We start from the raw sequence: 14,072 nt of genomic DNA on the forward strand, positions 1-14,072 counted from the left end.
TTGTTTTTTTTTTTTCTCACGCGCTCAAGGTGGAAGATCGGTCTCTTACTTTAGAAAAAGCATTAAATGTTTGATTGAGAGAGGGAAAGTAAGGTTTAGAAAAAAACTCTATAACATAAACAAAACTAGACTTATTTTTTTTCTCTTTGTCATTTCGCCTAACTTTTCGCTCTCACTCTCTGGTTTTTTCTTTTTCTCTCGCTCTCTCTCTCGCGTTCGCTAACGTTACTTTGTATAAAAAATTTACAAAAAATGAGCTAAACTTTACCAACTAAGTAGTATTACAATTTAATTTATGTTTGTTTTTCTTTTTCATGTTGATTAAATTTGAAAGAGCTTGCCTACTTGACGTTTGTTTTTAAACTTTTATCTTTTATAGCCGTTTTCGTTTCATTTTCAACAACAAAACAACTAACTAAGGGGACAACCTATAGCGTTAGAAACGAAAGAAACAATAGTGTAGGTGGTGGTGGTGTGTTGTTTAATGTTTTTGTTGTTGTTGTATTTTTCTCTTCTCCGATGGGATGAAATTGTTTCATCGATTCATGTTTCTCATGCATGTAATTGTGGTGGTTGGTAGTGTGGAAGTGTTAATTGTATTTTTTCCTCATTTCTTCTAATATTTACTATACACTTGTGAGTGTGTAATCATGTTTATGTTTATGTATGTGTGTAAGAGTGTGTCTCGTGTTTGTCATTTCAACGGTGATGATTGTTTGTTTTTTTCTTTTTGGGAAGTAAAGATAATTAAAAATAAAAACGATTCTATACAAGTTTTTTTTTTGTTTGTTTGCTTCGTTTCCATTAACTAACTTAGTTTCTGCTAAACCTAAAGGTTTTTCAATTTCAATTTTTCTCCATTTTTCTTCTGTTTTCTGCTCCGCTCGCTTACACTTGCTTTAATATACAATTTGAAACTAATTTCACTACGATGTTTGCTTTCAATTTATTTAAAATAGTTCAACAAATTCAGTTTTCTTCTTATTTTTGCGATTTTCCAATTGTTTTAAGCTGCTTCTCTTATTCTCACGTTATCTACACAAATCTGCGCGCGCTGTCCAATTAAAAGAAGTGAAAACAAAGTTAAAGACTCTCGCTCAATCGCGCGCGCGCGCTTTACTAAACTCAAACAACAATTGAAAATGTATGAAAAGAAAGAAAGAGTGTGTGTGTTTTCCTAAACTTCTACGAGTGTGTGTTAGAGTTTCCTTATATCCTAAGCAATAAATAATGTCTTTTTCAATGTTCTTCACTGCTTGTGTTTTTTGTTTTACTTCTTCTGTAACTGCTTCTTCTTCTAGCGCTTTAAAGGAAGCTGAATTGTTTTGTAATTATGAAGGAAAATCAAAAGTTTTACGAGAATAAAGGGAAATGCAAATCTCAAAATTTCTACGGTGACTAATGTTGTTTGTTTGTTTGTTTTGCATCTTCCGGCCAAAAAATCTGTACAAATTTTACGCGATATCGATATTGTGTTGAGTCGGACGTTAATGAACCTCTTTTTTTTTGTTTGCTGATTAAAGTAAGATTTAGGTGATGATCATCATTAAACGGTTATCGAATCTGCTTCTGATGGTGGGGTTTGAAGAAGAAAGGGGCTCTCCACCCCCCGCTTCCCCTTTTCTTTCTCTGTGGTGGTGGTGGTGCCGATTACGCTCGCTGTTTTTGGACTCTGGCTAATCACAGACACACGCACACCGTTACGCCAAAAATTGAAAGCGCGATTGTGGACGAAGAATTTACATCGGTTCGTCATCCTGCTTCACCTGTACGACCCCAATGGACTGCACCTGCTGCTGTTGCTGCTGCTGCTGTTGGACCGAGACGGCGGACACGGAGGAGGAAGCCATCGGGACGCCCCCGCTTACGACCGGGATCGTGTTGATGTTCTCGATGTTCTCGTTGTTCCACGCGCCGTTCATCGTCTTGGACGAGGAGAAGCACAGCTTCATGATGAACGGGAACTTTGTGCCTGGATGGGTGGAGAAATAAAAGATTGATTTTATGATTAAAGGTGTCGAAAACCTCGTGACTGCGCTGTATTGCCACGTCTCAACGATTTACATAAGTGACAAACATGTCGATCAGCCATTGATAATAACGTTGCTATTGATCGTGAATTTTCGATGGAGCCGCATTATAACAAAAGATTAAGCAGTTATCTGAACTCATAAAACCGTCATCCAATGAATTTATTGTTTTAAAAATCATTGTGTCATTATATTAATTTGAAATATCATTCAATTCATACGTTGACCAACTGTAAATGTTGACGTTTACAATGAAAACTTCGAAGAAAAACATTGACCCATGGAATACACAAATTTGGAACACTACACTCCACAAGCCCATATTATCAACATTTTCGAAATATCCCCAAAAAAAGGGAGCAGAAATCAAATGTTGATAATTATTGCTAAAAATTTAAATTTCTATTGAAAAAAGTTGTACAATGTATTGTAAACAAAAGAGAATATGCCACTTTCAAACTTTTTTCAAATTTTGAATTTTGGGACCACAGATTGAAAAAAGCCACAGGCTTCAGGATTTTTTCATATTTAATTGATATTTTAGATTTTTTAACAGTGGTACAACTATATTTCTTGTTTCAAGATTCGGAAAATTAGGCTGGAGTTTATTTACTCGGTTTAGTTTGGCGTTTGTATGTTTTGTCAACTCTAAAAATCATAACAATGTCGAAAAGTATTACCTATCGAAACAAGTGTTGAAAAGTTGAATTATTCAGCACTACAATTAGTGCTATCATGAACTTTTCAGCACTGTTATTTTGTATGATAAGTAGGCCATTTCATCAATATAGAATGGCATGAAATATAAGTTTTTAAAATGAAACTGCCAAAATAAACTTTAGACAATTATTTAGAAAATATTTTACTCGAAGCTGAGTATTTGAATTTGATTTAACAAATGAACAAAACATTTTTTAACATTTTTATCTTAGCAAATATTGGTTAACAATGATATCGTTTTGGAGCAAATTTGTAGAAAATTTTCCAAACCTTCTTAAAAGTAAGTAAATAAATTTGAAATACAAGCAAGAGCCGAATGAGCCAACCCTTGGTTGCAACATATCATTGAAGACTTTTTAAGTAAATTTTATTAGTTTTCAATTGAAAAACCATTTGAAGAATTGTTAGCAAAACATACATTAACATAAAATTGTAACATCTTTTACTGAGAGCTGAATGCTACAAATACTTAAATGATGCTAACATAAATCAGTCAAAATAAAAAAATATATTTTCGGAATCATCAAATTATCGCAAGGCTGATAACATTCATTAGAAACTATCTTTCCTTAAGTCAATGTACCATTGACCGGAGGTGCAAGTAATAAGAATAGAATGAAAAAAATGAATTCCATCAGGGTGGAGAAAAATATTGAGAAAATAGATTGTTAATTAGAATATCAATAATAGTTTATCAGTTTTCCAAACTAAATTTTGTAATATTTTCATTCGCTGTAATAACAATTGTAAATTTTGAAAACATAATTTCAAATGAAATTTGAAATTTCTAGCTTGGTTCATTCAAGACTAAATGATTAGTATTTTTGATCAATAAAATCACCTTTAATGAACATTTCAGATTTTTGCAAAGTTTTGTTTAATTTTAACGATATTTGATTATTTAAAAGCTAATTTAAAAATAATACAAAATGAAGCAAAAAAGTTTTTGTAATTTTTTAAATAAGATTTTCACGGTTATTTTAACATTTTTCACTTTCCGCGAAATTTCCGTGAAATTTGATGTTTTGAAATTAGGGCCCCGTGAAATTTGCAATTTTTGAGCGTAAAAAATCACTAAGCCTATAATATAGAGCAATTTCAGCCCAAAACAGGATTTTTTTCGGTAGTTTTTACTAGACCCTCTCCGATTTAATCATCAATAACATAAATCAGTGGTCAAAGACAATCTTACGGGAAATTGGACGAGCTCTTCGGTAAAAATATTTTCGACACTGAAAAATCAAATCTGTCATATGTAAATTGCCAAAAACCATTAAAAAACGTATTTTTTCAACATTTTTATTTTTTAAACCGCTGTAACTTCACAACGATTGGACTTAGAGCAATGGTCAATATGGAGACTTTTAAGTAAAATCGATTCCCGTATTCGGGTTTTGAAAATTTTGACGTTTAGAGCACTTTTCAAAAAAACGTTTTCAGTAAATGATTTTTGTATTTTTTTAGGAAAGTTGCTCCATCCTGCATTTTTCGTGAGTCTTTTTGTAACATCTTAGGCTATTTTCACAAACACTTCCAGTGTATTTTTTTCGGAAAGCCCGTCAAATTTCCTACAAGTTTGTATTCGACCACTTTTTGATACGATGCAACGGCTTCGAGATACAGCGATATTTAAATTACGAAATGCAAAAATATTTAAAACACTCACGCCCTTCTCAAATGTCATTATCGAGTGAAACTGGCTCCATATACACAAAAATGGCTTATATAAGCGTAGGATAACATGTCTACAAAGTTTCATTGAAATCGGAGAGGGTCGAGAAAAAAGTACCTAAAGAATTCCTGTTTTGGGCTGGAATTGCTCTATGCAGTGATGCTGTTCCTTCGGAGATATCCCGATAACCTCATAAAGTATTTTCAACTTGCAAAAAATAACTTTTTTTTTTGAAAAAAAAAAAGAACTTTAAAACACCTTTACCTTGAAAATTGTGCTTTTTATTTAAAAAATAAGTAATTTTCGATTGCAACTTCAATTTTGCAACTAAAATTGGTTTTTGAAATTTTGTTTGACAATGCATTCATTTTTTCCATAAATCGTTAGTTTTTAAAAATGTAGGTACGTCTCAGGTACCATATTTGGCAAATCCTAAACTCTAACGCAACAAAAAAAAATGTACTCAAATGCAGTATGGCTTTTTAGCCAAAGTCCCCGCGAGCCGAGCTGCTGCGCCCTTACCTTTGTGGTCGATCGCGCTGTGGTTGCACTTCATGATGGCGGCCACCGCGAGCGACACGCTGGGGAACTCGACGAGGCCGGACGAGGAGCGTTCCGACTTGAGCGGGAACATCCGCACCTGGGCCGGGTGGCAGTCCTTGCTGGTGAACGCCTGCAGCAGCTGGTCCTCGGACATGCCGGGCGGGGTGTTGAAGAAGTGGAGGATCTAAAGGAAGGGGGAGATGAAAGCATAAGAGATTTGAACGGGGGTGGGATTTAGCAAGCGACGAACCTTGCTCGGTGGCTGGATGCGATTTTTGCTGGCCTGGGTCAGCGACAGGAAGCGGTTGTTCTTGGAGGCGCTGTAGTCCTTGAAGCTGATCGAATTGTCCGGCAGGGTGTACGGGTTGGTGGACTCGGACAAGTAGTTCTGCTTGGAAAATCTGCCGAAAAAGGATGAAAGAGTTTAATTCGGAGTCATTACCATAAATTGTCAAAGTGGAAAAAAACTTACGCGATCTGAATTTTGCTGCCATCGTTGCCGATTGGAATGTTGTTCAAGTGCTGGATGCTGCGTTCCACGGCGATGGCATCTCCCATCTGGACCATGGCGGTGCCTTCTTTGGTCTTCAGGAACTTTATCTGGAAGTAAACAGAAAGCAAAACAGAAATATTACAATCTTAATCTCGCTTTTAAATGAAAATTCCCCCCGCCATTCCAAAACCGAACGGAGAGGAAGACGAAACTTTCAAGCTAGTTTCGACTTTTTCCCGGAATCGGAAGTTTTTCTCGCTTTTGCACTATTTGCAACAAGTTTCACAGCCGCCGCCGGCCGGCCACGACGTGGCAATCAGCGCACCGCACAGGGCCAGTCTGGGAAAGTTTGCCTCGCCTTAGCGGTAAAATTGCGAGTTGCACAAAATACATTTTCCCGTGGTGCCAGAATGTCTCTCCCGGAGGGAGGGAGAGAGAGACCGAGCAGAGTCATAAAAATTTCCTCTTGATTCAATGGCTGGGTGCCGGGAGGGAAACTTTGCTTCGGTAGCTTCATAATTTTTTCGTTCGCACGCCATTATTCGTGCGCTTGTTCTGGATTTTAACCATATTCAACGAAGAAAGAGGCTTGATTTTGAAGGACTTTTTTTCTAATGTTTGTGAGTAAATTAAGATTTTTTCTCGGCTTTAATATTTACTGAAAAAAACACTTTTTCCACTTCTATAATGGACGCTGCTTTAATGTTCATAATTATTTAATTAAAATTGATTTGAAAATAAATAAAAGAAAAAAATCAACCGGAATCCGGACATCATTTTTCTCGAAATTACTTCTAAAAACTCGAGGCAGGCCTTCCCGTTTCACCGATTTTTTTTACATTTACTCGAATAACTATCCGAAGGCCTCGGCAAAATTTCATTTCGGATAATCGAAACTACGGATAATCGAATCACGAAACAAATATGTCATATTTTTGATTTTTGAGCTTAAGAATAACCCATAAACTACGCTTAACGTGAAGACTTCCATCATTGTGATGATTTTTCGTTCAAAGATATAAATTTTGCGTCGCTTTTAATATTTTGACAAAATTCCTTCAACAAGTTGTTTAGATAAGTGCCCTACACATGCTGATTCCATTTGGTAACGATTATCCCATTCCTTGTAAAGATAAGGAAATCGTCATTAATCAATGATTGCCAACTAGGACGTCAATAGTCATTGAATTTTTGAAGCACATTTGATTAAGATCAAAAATTCTTTCAGTGGCTTCAAGAAGGCAACAACCGGCACATGCTGATTCCTTTTGGTGCTGAAATTCGTAAAATTGAATTTAATACAGAATATTTTATAGTGATGATCAATTCCTTCGAAAATGATCAACGGCTTCACCTTAAGTGATTTTGATTTTTTTAATCCAAGATGGCGGCCAAAATGGCAATGATGAAATATTGGAAAAATGCTATTTGTAATTCAATAGACAATTGACTATTTAAATTTAATCAAAATTGAGTTGCAGAACTCGAATTTGATGTTAAAAGTAAGAAAATAAAAAAAATATGATTTTTTTATTTTGGTCATGATTTGATTATCCGAAGTCCTATACAAACTTTCGGATAATCGAACTTCAGATAATCAAGTCTGGACTGTATAATGCATTCTACTACTTTGACGAGAGGACCTACGATACATAATATTTCTTCATTCAGTCCTGTACAAATATTTTTAAAAGTTTTTGTCAACCACCCCCTAAAAATCTAAAACGATAAAATATTAAAAAAGAAGTTTTTCTCAAGAGCTGTTCAGGTTTGTACAAATAGTTAAACTCAAAATATCATAAGCATAATCTTTTTTTTAAAATAAACTAATACTAATAAACTTTAACCCTCTCCTCCCCATTTTTTTTTTGATTTTTTTTTATTTTTCTCGTATTTAGGGAGGTCGGTCATTTTAAGCAACATTTGTTCTAAAAAAACTTCACTTCTCTTGTTTTATGTTTAGTACAGTCATCCCACATATTCGGAGCACCCACAAATTTGGAACACTTTTGTGATAATTTGTCAAAAGCTTGCCAAATGTAGCTTTTCTCTCGACCCTTCTACTTTTAGGACCTTTATTTGGACATTCTCTTGCTATTTCACTAGTAAAAGTAGTACTTTTTGAACATAAAACTTCATTTCAAGACTATTTTATCCTGAGCAGCAAATCACTGCCTCCAAATTGTCTGTTTCATGATTGTGGGATGTTATTGTGCCTCCCACAATTGTGGAACACCTGAATTTAACTGATATTTTCACAAAAAAAAGTTATCAGGCCATAGATAAAACATCATTAAGCTTTAGTTTCACTGGTTGCAGTGTGTGAAGTCATTATTTTGTTACAAATATGTACTCCTGGGAAGCTCCAAAGTTTGTTTACATCCGTAAGAAAAAAGTGTTCCGAATTTGTGGATTTCAAGGATCAAAGCATTTCTTCAAAAACTTGATGTAAAAGTTAAAATTTTCAATTGTTCGATACAGCATTCGAAAGATCGCAAGAAAAGCTTTCAAATGAAGGTAAAAGCGAATCATAAGGTTCAATTATCGATTTGCTATGATTTTTTGAACATTGGCCGATATGTAAACTGTTCCGAATATGAGGGATGACTGTATTTTAATTTTTATTTATCTTGTTAAGTTTATTTTTGTTTTTGATAGTATTTGGCCTCTTCAACCACCTCCTATCATTACATTTTGCCTATCTAATTTTTTCATGTTATGACAGTCACTTTTTTAATTTTTTACTTGTTTTTCACATTTTCTGCTATAGAATGGCACCATCAACATTTTAATTGTAAAAAAATGCGTAGAGGCATAGTTTGCATACTTATTTTTACTTAACATATAGGAAATGTGAGAAAAAAACACAGCCATAGTTGACCCCAAAAAAATAACATTTTTAAAAACATTGGCAAAGTAATATAAAACAAGTCAAACTTCCAATTCTAAAATTTTCTTAAATTTAAAGAATTCTTCTTTCCAATGCTTTTTAAAGATAAAAAATTGGTTGAAAAGTGATTTTCGAAAGGCAGGGTTAGGTTGTGAAGGCTTTAAAAAATTTAAAAATTAAAAATGAATTTTTTTTTTCAAAACTCAAAAACTGCTTGCTAAAAAAAACTAAAACTCAACAAAAATAATGAAGAACTGCTGCAGTAACTCCCACGCAAACATTTTTCCTTGGTGCAGCACCAGTTTGAATTAATGAGAAATCTCTTTCTCGAAATCCTAAAGGAGGTTTTAGACTATGACAAACAAACAAACAAACTCGCACTTTTTGACAGTTTGGCAGTTTGACTGCTTTATTTGTATGTAGAAACTTCTGCCTGCATACATATTGCTTTGTTTGCGAGTTTGGAAAACTGTCAAACACGAAAAAGTGCGAGTATGTTTGTTTGTTTGTTTGTCATAGTCTAATATCTCCTTAATTATTTTTTTAAAGAACTGCTCTTGTTGGAAAAAATGCTAAATTATTTTTTTTACATTTTTCTCAAATTAGCAAGCTATAATCACACTTTTAGGAAACCAAGACCTCGCAAAACTCCCACGCAAACATTTTTCCTTGATTTTTCTTTTCGCCGTCCTTCGGCGCGAATGAGAAGAAATCCGAATTCCATAACTAATAAATGTTAAAGTCACGCGCGGCGATAAATTCAATATATATTTCGTTTACTTCGGGCCGAAAGTAGAGCCTGAAAAAAGCCAGCCCAGTTGCAGTAGCAGCAGCAGCAGCTGAAGGATGCAGGCCTCGTCGTCGGAAGGGGATATTTGATGTTCCACCGGGGAGAAAGAAGGGGAGATGGAGACAAGGGAAGCAGAACATTATTTTGCAATATCAATCCGGTTTTTCCGGAAAACGTGTGGCTTTATGGTTTTGTGGCAACTTGTGGGCGTGATAGCGTGTATTTTTTTGCGGGAGTTTGAGAAGTGAAAGGTTTTCGTAATCAGGCACGTTTTGGGAGCGAAAACGTGAAGAACTGACAGTGAAGTTCGCCAGGAGTGTTGTTACTGAATTTAATAACCGATCAAATTTACTGGAAATAAGAAATAATATTTGTTTTAATGAAAAATGTTTTGTTAAACACTTTCCGTAACAACCTTCCATCAAGCCTTAATCTATCGAATAATATCGACAGCTGGCGTCATGTCCGCCCAATCAAACGCTCGTAACCACAATCAATTAATGTCCATCACTTGCACCATCAATTATTCCTTCCTGTACCCTTAACATGCACTGCGAAAGGTACATCAGCTATGACGATCTTACTAAATATGTAGGGGAAAATCACCAATTTCCAGCAATGACCAATTTTCATCTGAACCATATTTTTATTTTGATTGTAGTGATTATTACGTTTCTTTTAGAAAAGATTTTTGCCCTACAAATTTCTAAAAATTTCAAGTGTGATGAAAATTCATTCAGATTTTGACATGCTCAAACTTGGCACATTTCCCCTACCATGGTGCTCTATGAATGGAACAGCCCATTTCGGCGACCACATCATAAACCCCGCCGCAAAAGGCAAATCGCACACACCACAATCGAACACTTTGGGAGCGAACATCGCACAAAATCATGCGTGACGTGGGCAGGCACCACCGCACACACGGTGATTGAACGGTCGTCGCTCAACTGCCAAGAAGGCAATATTTCACGAATTCATCACGCAAAACGTCACACGAGGACCACGTGACATGCCAAACGCGCGCCATACCCCATCAGTGCATTCACCAGAACCACCGCCGCAGTTACTCAAACGAATGTCGGTCACTAAAGTCGTCCTTGGTGTGCACAATTGTCGCAAACGCCATTATGTCAAAAATTAACTCAATCGATTTTTTTTAATTTTTTTGGAAAAGATGTTAAATTTTGAAGACATCTTTTCAATGTAGGAAAAGATAGCAATTTTGCCACAAACCTAACAAATTGCATGTCAGAATTGATCAAATCACAATTCATGCAACCAATATGACACAAGAACACAACATGGACGATTTGGCATCCTTAACCAGATAAAAATGACATTATTAACATGCATCTGTGCACGCGGCGCACGTGGACCCCCACTTATCAATCACTTTAATTAGCGTGGCATAATTCAAAACGTTTAATCGAGATGTGCGGTGCGCGGCCAAGCTGACATTCGATGATTTAATTTCACTTCTGACGCAGAAACACAACTCGACCGTGTGGTGACGATTGACGTCGCAATTCGTCTCCTTCTCCAATGGGTGCAATTCTTCCGCCAGGTTGATAAGGTGGATAGTTGGTTAATTTGGTTTTACTGTTTGTAAAACTAAACATATTTTTTTATTAATATAGCTTCAATCAGAAATTTTAGAAAAAAAATATACTTACAAAATTGTAAAGAACATTTTTTCTAAACTAAAAACTAAACTAAATAACACACACTGTGCCAAATTTCAGAAGGCAAAACTAAATTATAGGTAGTTCAAACTCTAAAACAGTTCACCGCTCTATAGCCAGTGGCAAATGACAGCACTAGACGAGAGTGACGGGCAGCATCTTTCAAGTCAGATGCTGCCTTTTATATAATAAAATCTTTTTAAATTAATTTTCAAATATTTTAAAGAACTTTTCTAATAAAACCATCTAGAACAATTTGAAGAAAATCCTTGCTGAGAACTTGTCAAAAAAAATTCGTAATTGAAATACGCAACTTTTGGTACCCTAACATGTATAGGTCATCGCTGAAATTTTGAAGTTATCGCAGTTTTAGTTAAAAATGTCGATTTTTTCCCGTTTCCTTCATTTTCCCATTTTTGCGCGTGGCAGGTCGAAAAACCCAGTTTTTATTTTCAAAAAATCGTATCTCAGAGTATTGAAAATATCACTTCACAATTTTTTGATATGTTATGTGAAATTTTCCGAGGAATCCGATAAAAATATTTTCAGACATAGGCCCTTTGGTCCCGCGACCTTCAAAACAGCATTTTAAGTTTTCATACGACCTTTTCAAATGTTAAGCTAGATTTTTGAAACTTCTTACTATTTTTTCCAAAAAGCCAAACTTATCACCTTTCTTTTGCGTCTAGGACAGCTAAAATCGGATGAAATGGCGCGGAGATATGATTTTTAAAAAAAAGTGGTTTTTGCGAAAAATGACGAAAAATGCCATTTTTTGGACCACCCTAACACGGCGTAGGTCACCCTTATGGCCAAACAAAAATATACGGGTCTAATTATTTCGGCCAAGGAACCCCCCGAAAAATTTTGAGCCCGATCGAAAAACTTTTTTTTCGAATCATGCTGTTTTCGTGGGGAATTGCTGTAATAGGATAATCGTTATTCTGCTTCTGCTTTCGTTTTAACATTTTGAAAATCATGCATAAAAACTGAAATTTGCTGCCCCAAAAACTTTTGATAATTTTCAAGTATTTGTTCAAATTGCTCTTAAAGGGATTATACATGAAAAAAAATTCAAAATTTCATATTATAGAAAAAAAAAGATGATTTCCAATCACTCCTGAAAGTTTTGTAAAGCTATTTCATGACTTAAGTGATAAACAGACGAATCAACCCTGGAATTTTGTCATGCGCTAAGCGAACTGTCAAACGGATGTCACGACATCTCGAAATTGGATGGACCAAATTTCTTGAAATTTGGGATGAAGACTCTCAAGACATATCCCTTGTGCATGACGGAGCTTGTTTTTGATATTTTTTTAAATACAAAACCAAGAACTGAAGCTTTTAAATATAAAAAATAGCATTCTATCATTTTTAAAAATTAACTATAGAAATTATGCACGGAACCGGTTTAACGAGTCTTCACAAAATTTTTAGCCGATTTGGTCAAAGCAGTGCTGAGAATCGTGGCACTCGTTTTTTTGAAACTGCTAACTTCTAATAGCTATATCTCGGCAATAATATTACCAAATGTTCACAAACTTATTTTATTGATAGTTAAAAAGTATAAAAAAATGTTTGAGCTCGTACCAAATTTTGCCAATTTTGGTGAATGGTATGTAACCTCTTAATAATTTCACAAACCAGCTGAAAATACTTTCTGGGTAAGTAAATCCTATTCGTTTGAATTTTTTATCATTTATCATCAATAAGCAACTTTTGTTGAAAGTTACATTTCTCATTTCTCATAAAATGATTTTTATTTCTTTTGTTTGTCTTTTTATAAGCCAAAATATTGCATTGTTTTTTTTTTGTAAAGTTTTTAGGGTCAATCTTTGATCTTCAAATATTTTGTTTTTTTTGTTTGCTTTTCATTTTAGTTTGGCTATAAAATTAAGCCATTTTATTTTGATTTGCAACAAATTGCGTTGAAGGGAATAGAAAAATGAAGCTTTGTACCCAGAAAAAATACTGATGATGGCAGACTTACCTTTTGACGGGTGCGACAACGGTTTGCTATGATACCGGTTTTTCTATGCGCACCATTTCTCGTCACGACCCAAACCCGACAGAGCTCGGTAGCTTGATCGGTGCACCGAAACCGAAGTTTGGTGTGACGGCGGTGTAGATCGGGTACACAAAACTGACATGGTTTCTGCGCCTACCACACGGGAGAAGTTTGGAACTCTTGATGCCTAGCAAGCCAACCGAACTCAACAGTTCTTAATGGTGTGGTTGTCAAAGGCAGTGCAATATTAAGTTAAAGGTTCTTGGTTCGAATCTCGACATTTATTATTTTATTTTTTAAATGATTTTTATTTGTTTAGAATAATTCTTTATGAATATAATTTCGTAGTGTCATGAAATATAAACTTTAACTTCTCGTGCATATAATCCTGAAATAGGCATTTTCACTTAAACCTGCCTGCATAATATGGAACGTTTTCTCTATTCCACTACAAAAATTCATTCAATTTTCTAACTCTTTGACTAAAGCGTCGCAGTTTCGAAGAAGATACTTAAAAATGTATATAATCAGTAATTTTGACAGCAAATATTGAAAAAAAAACCTCAAAAATATTTGTACTCAGGATTGAACCAGGAACCTCGTGGTTAAAAGACGGAGACAACAACCGCCAGGCCATCCCGAAGTTGTGAATGATGGCTGACAAACCTCAATCAAAACAATGTCGCCTCCGGTTTACTTGGATCAACCATATGTTGAGTTGCATCCTTGGTATACAGTTTGGGTGCACCGGTGGTGTACCAAGGTGCTTTCGGTACAGTTGCTATGGTGTGACAATAAACAGCTCGGTTTGGTTTCTAGAGTGACACGAAACTTGCACCACGGCGCACCAGATCTTGGTGTTCAGTGAAGCCTGGATGACGGTCAAAAACGAGACCAAAGTTGGTCCAAAATACGTTTTTTTTTAATTTTGGCAAAGTTAGATCACTAGACTTTAAAATTTAAAAAAAAATGTTGTTCTTATATATTTACAACAGAATTCAGGAATACATTTTATGAATATTTTTTTTAGATTTTATCATATTTCTCCATTTTTCAGGGGTACATTGGTGATAGCTGACAAAAAGTTCACATATTAAGAGCCTAACATAAATTTAAATTCAACTCTATAAAACAAAAATTGCCAGCAGATAGGTAGTCTAGGCTCTATTATCCGAAGCTCTCCATAGAGACGTAATAATCGAAACAAGCAAAAATATGTTTATCTTTGTTTTGTAATT

General features: G+C 35.0%; 1 protein-coding gene across 24 annotated transcripts in view; it reads right to left on the reverse strand.

The window, feature by feature from the left end:
* Positions 1 to 871: 871 nt before the first annotated feature.
* The window catches only part of LOC120418446 (heterogeneous nuclear ribonucleoprotein L), a 354,926-nt gene continuing 341,725 nt past the window's right edge, over positions 872 to 14,072 (reverse strand). For all 24 annotated transcript variants that reach the window (XM_039580857.2, XM_039580859.2, XM_039580858.2 and 21 more), the window contains 4 exons: positions 5,438 to 5,565; positions 5,216 to 5,366; positions 4,945 to 5,149; positions 872 to 1,972 (listed from right to left, as the gene is read on the reverse strand). In XM_039580857.2, coding sequence (XP_039436791.1) covers positions 1,740 to 1,972; positions 4,945 to 5,149; positions 5,216 to 5,366; positions 5,438 to 5,565 — 717 coding nt within the window. In that variant the 3' untranslated portion in view covers positions 872 to 1,739. The remainder of the gene's footprint in view (positions 1,973 to 4,944; positions 5,150 to 5,215; positions 5,367 to 5,437; positions 5,566 to 14,072) is intronic.

Source organism: Culex pipiens, chromosome 2 (assembly GCF_016801865.2).
Source record: "Culex pipiens pallens isolate TS chromosome 2, TS_CPP_V2, whole genome shotgun sequence".
Lineage (NCBI taxonomy): Eukaryota > Metazoa > Arthropoda > Insecta > Diptera > Culicidae > Culex > Culex pipiens.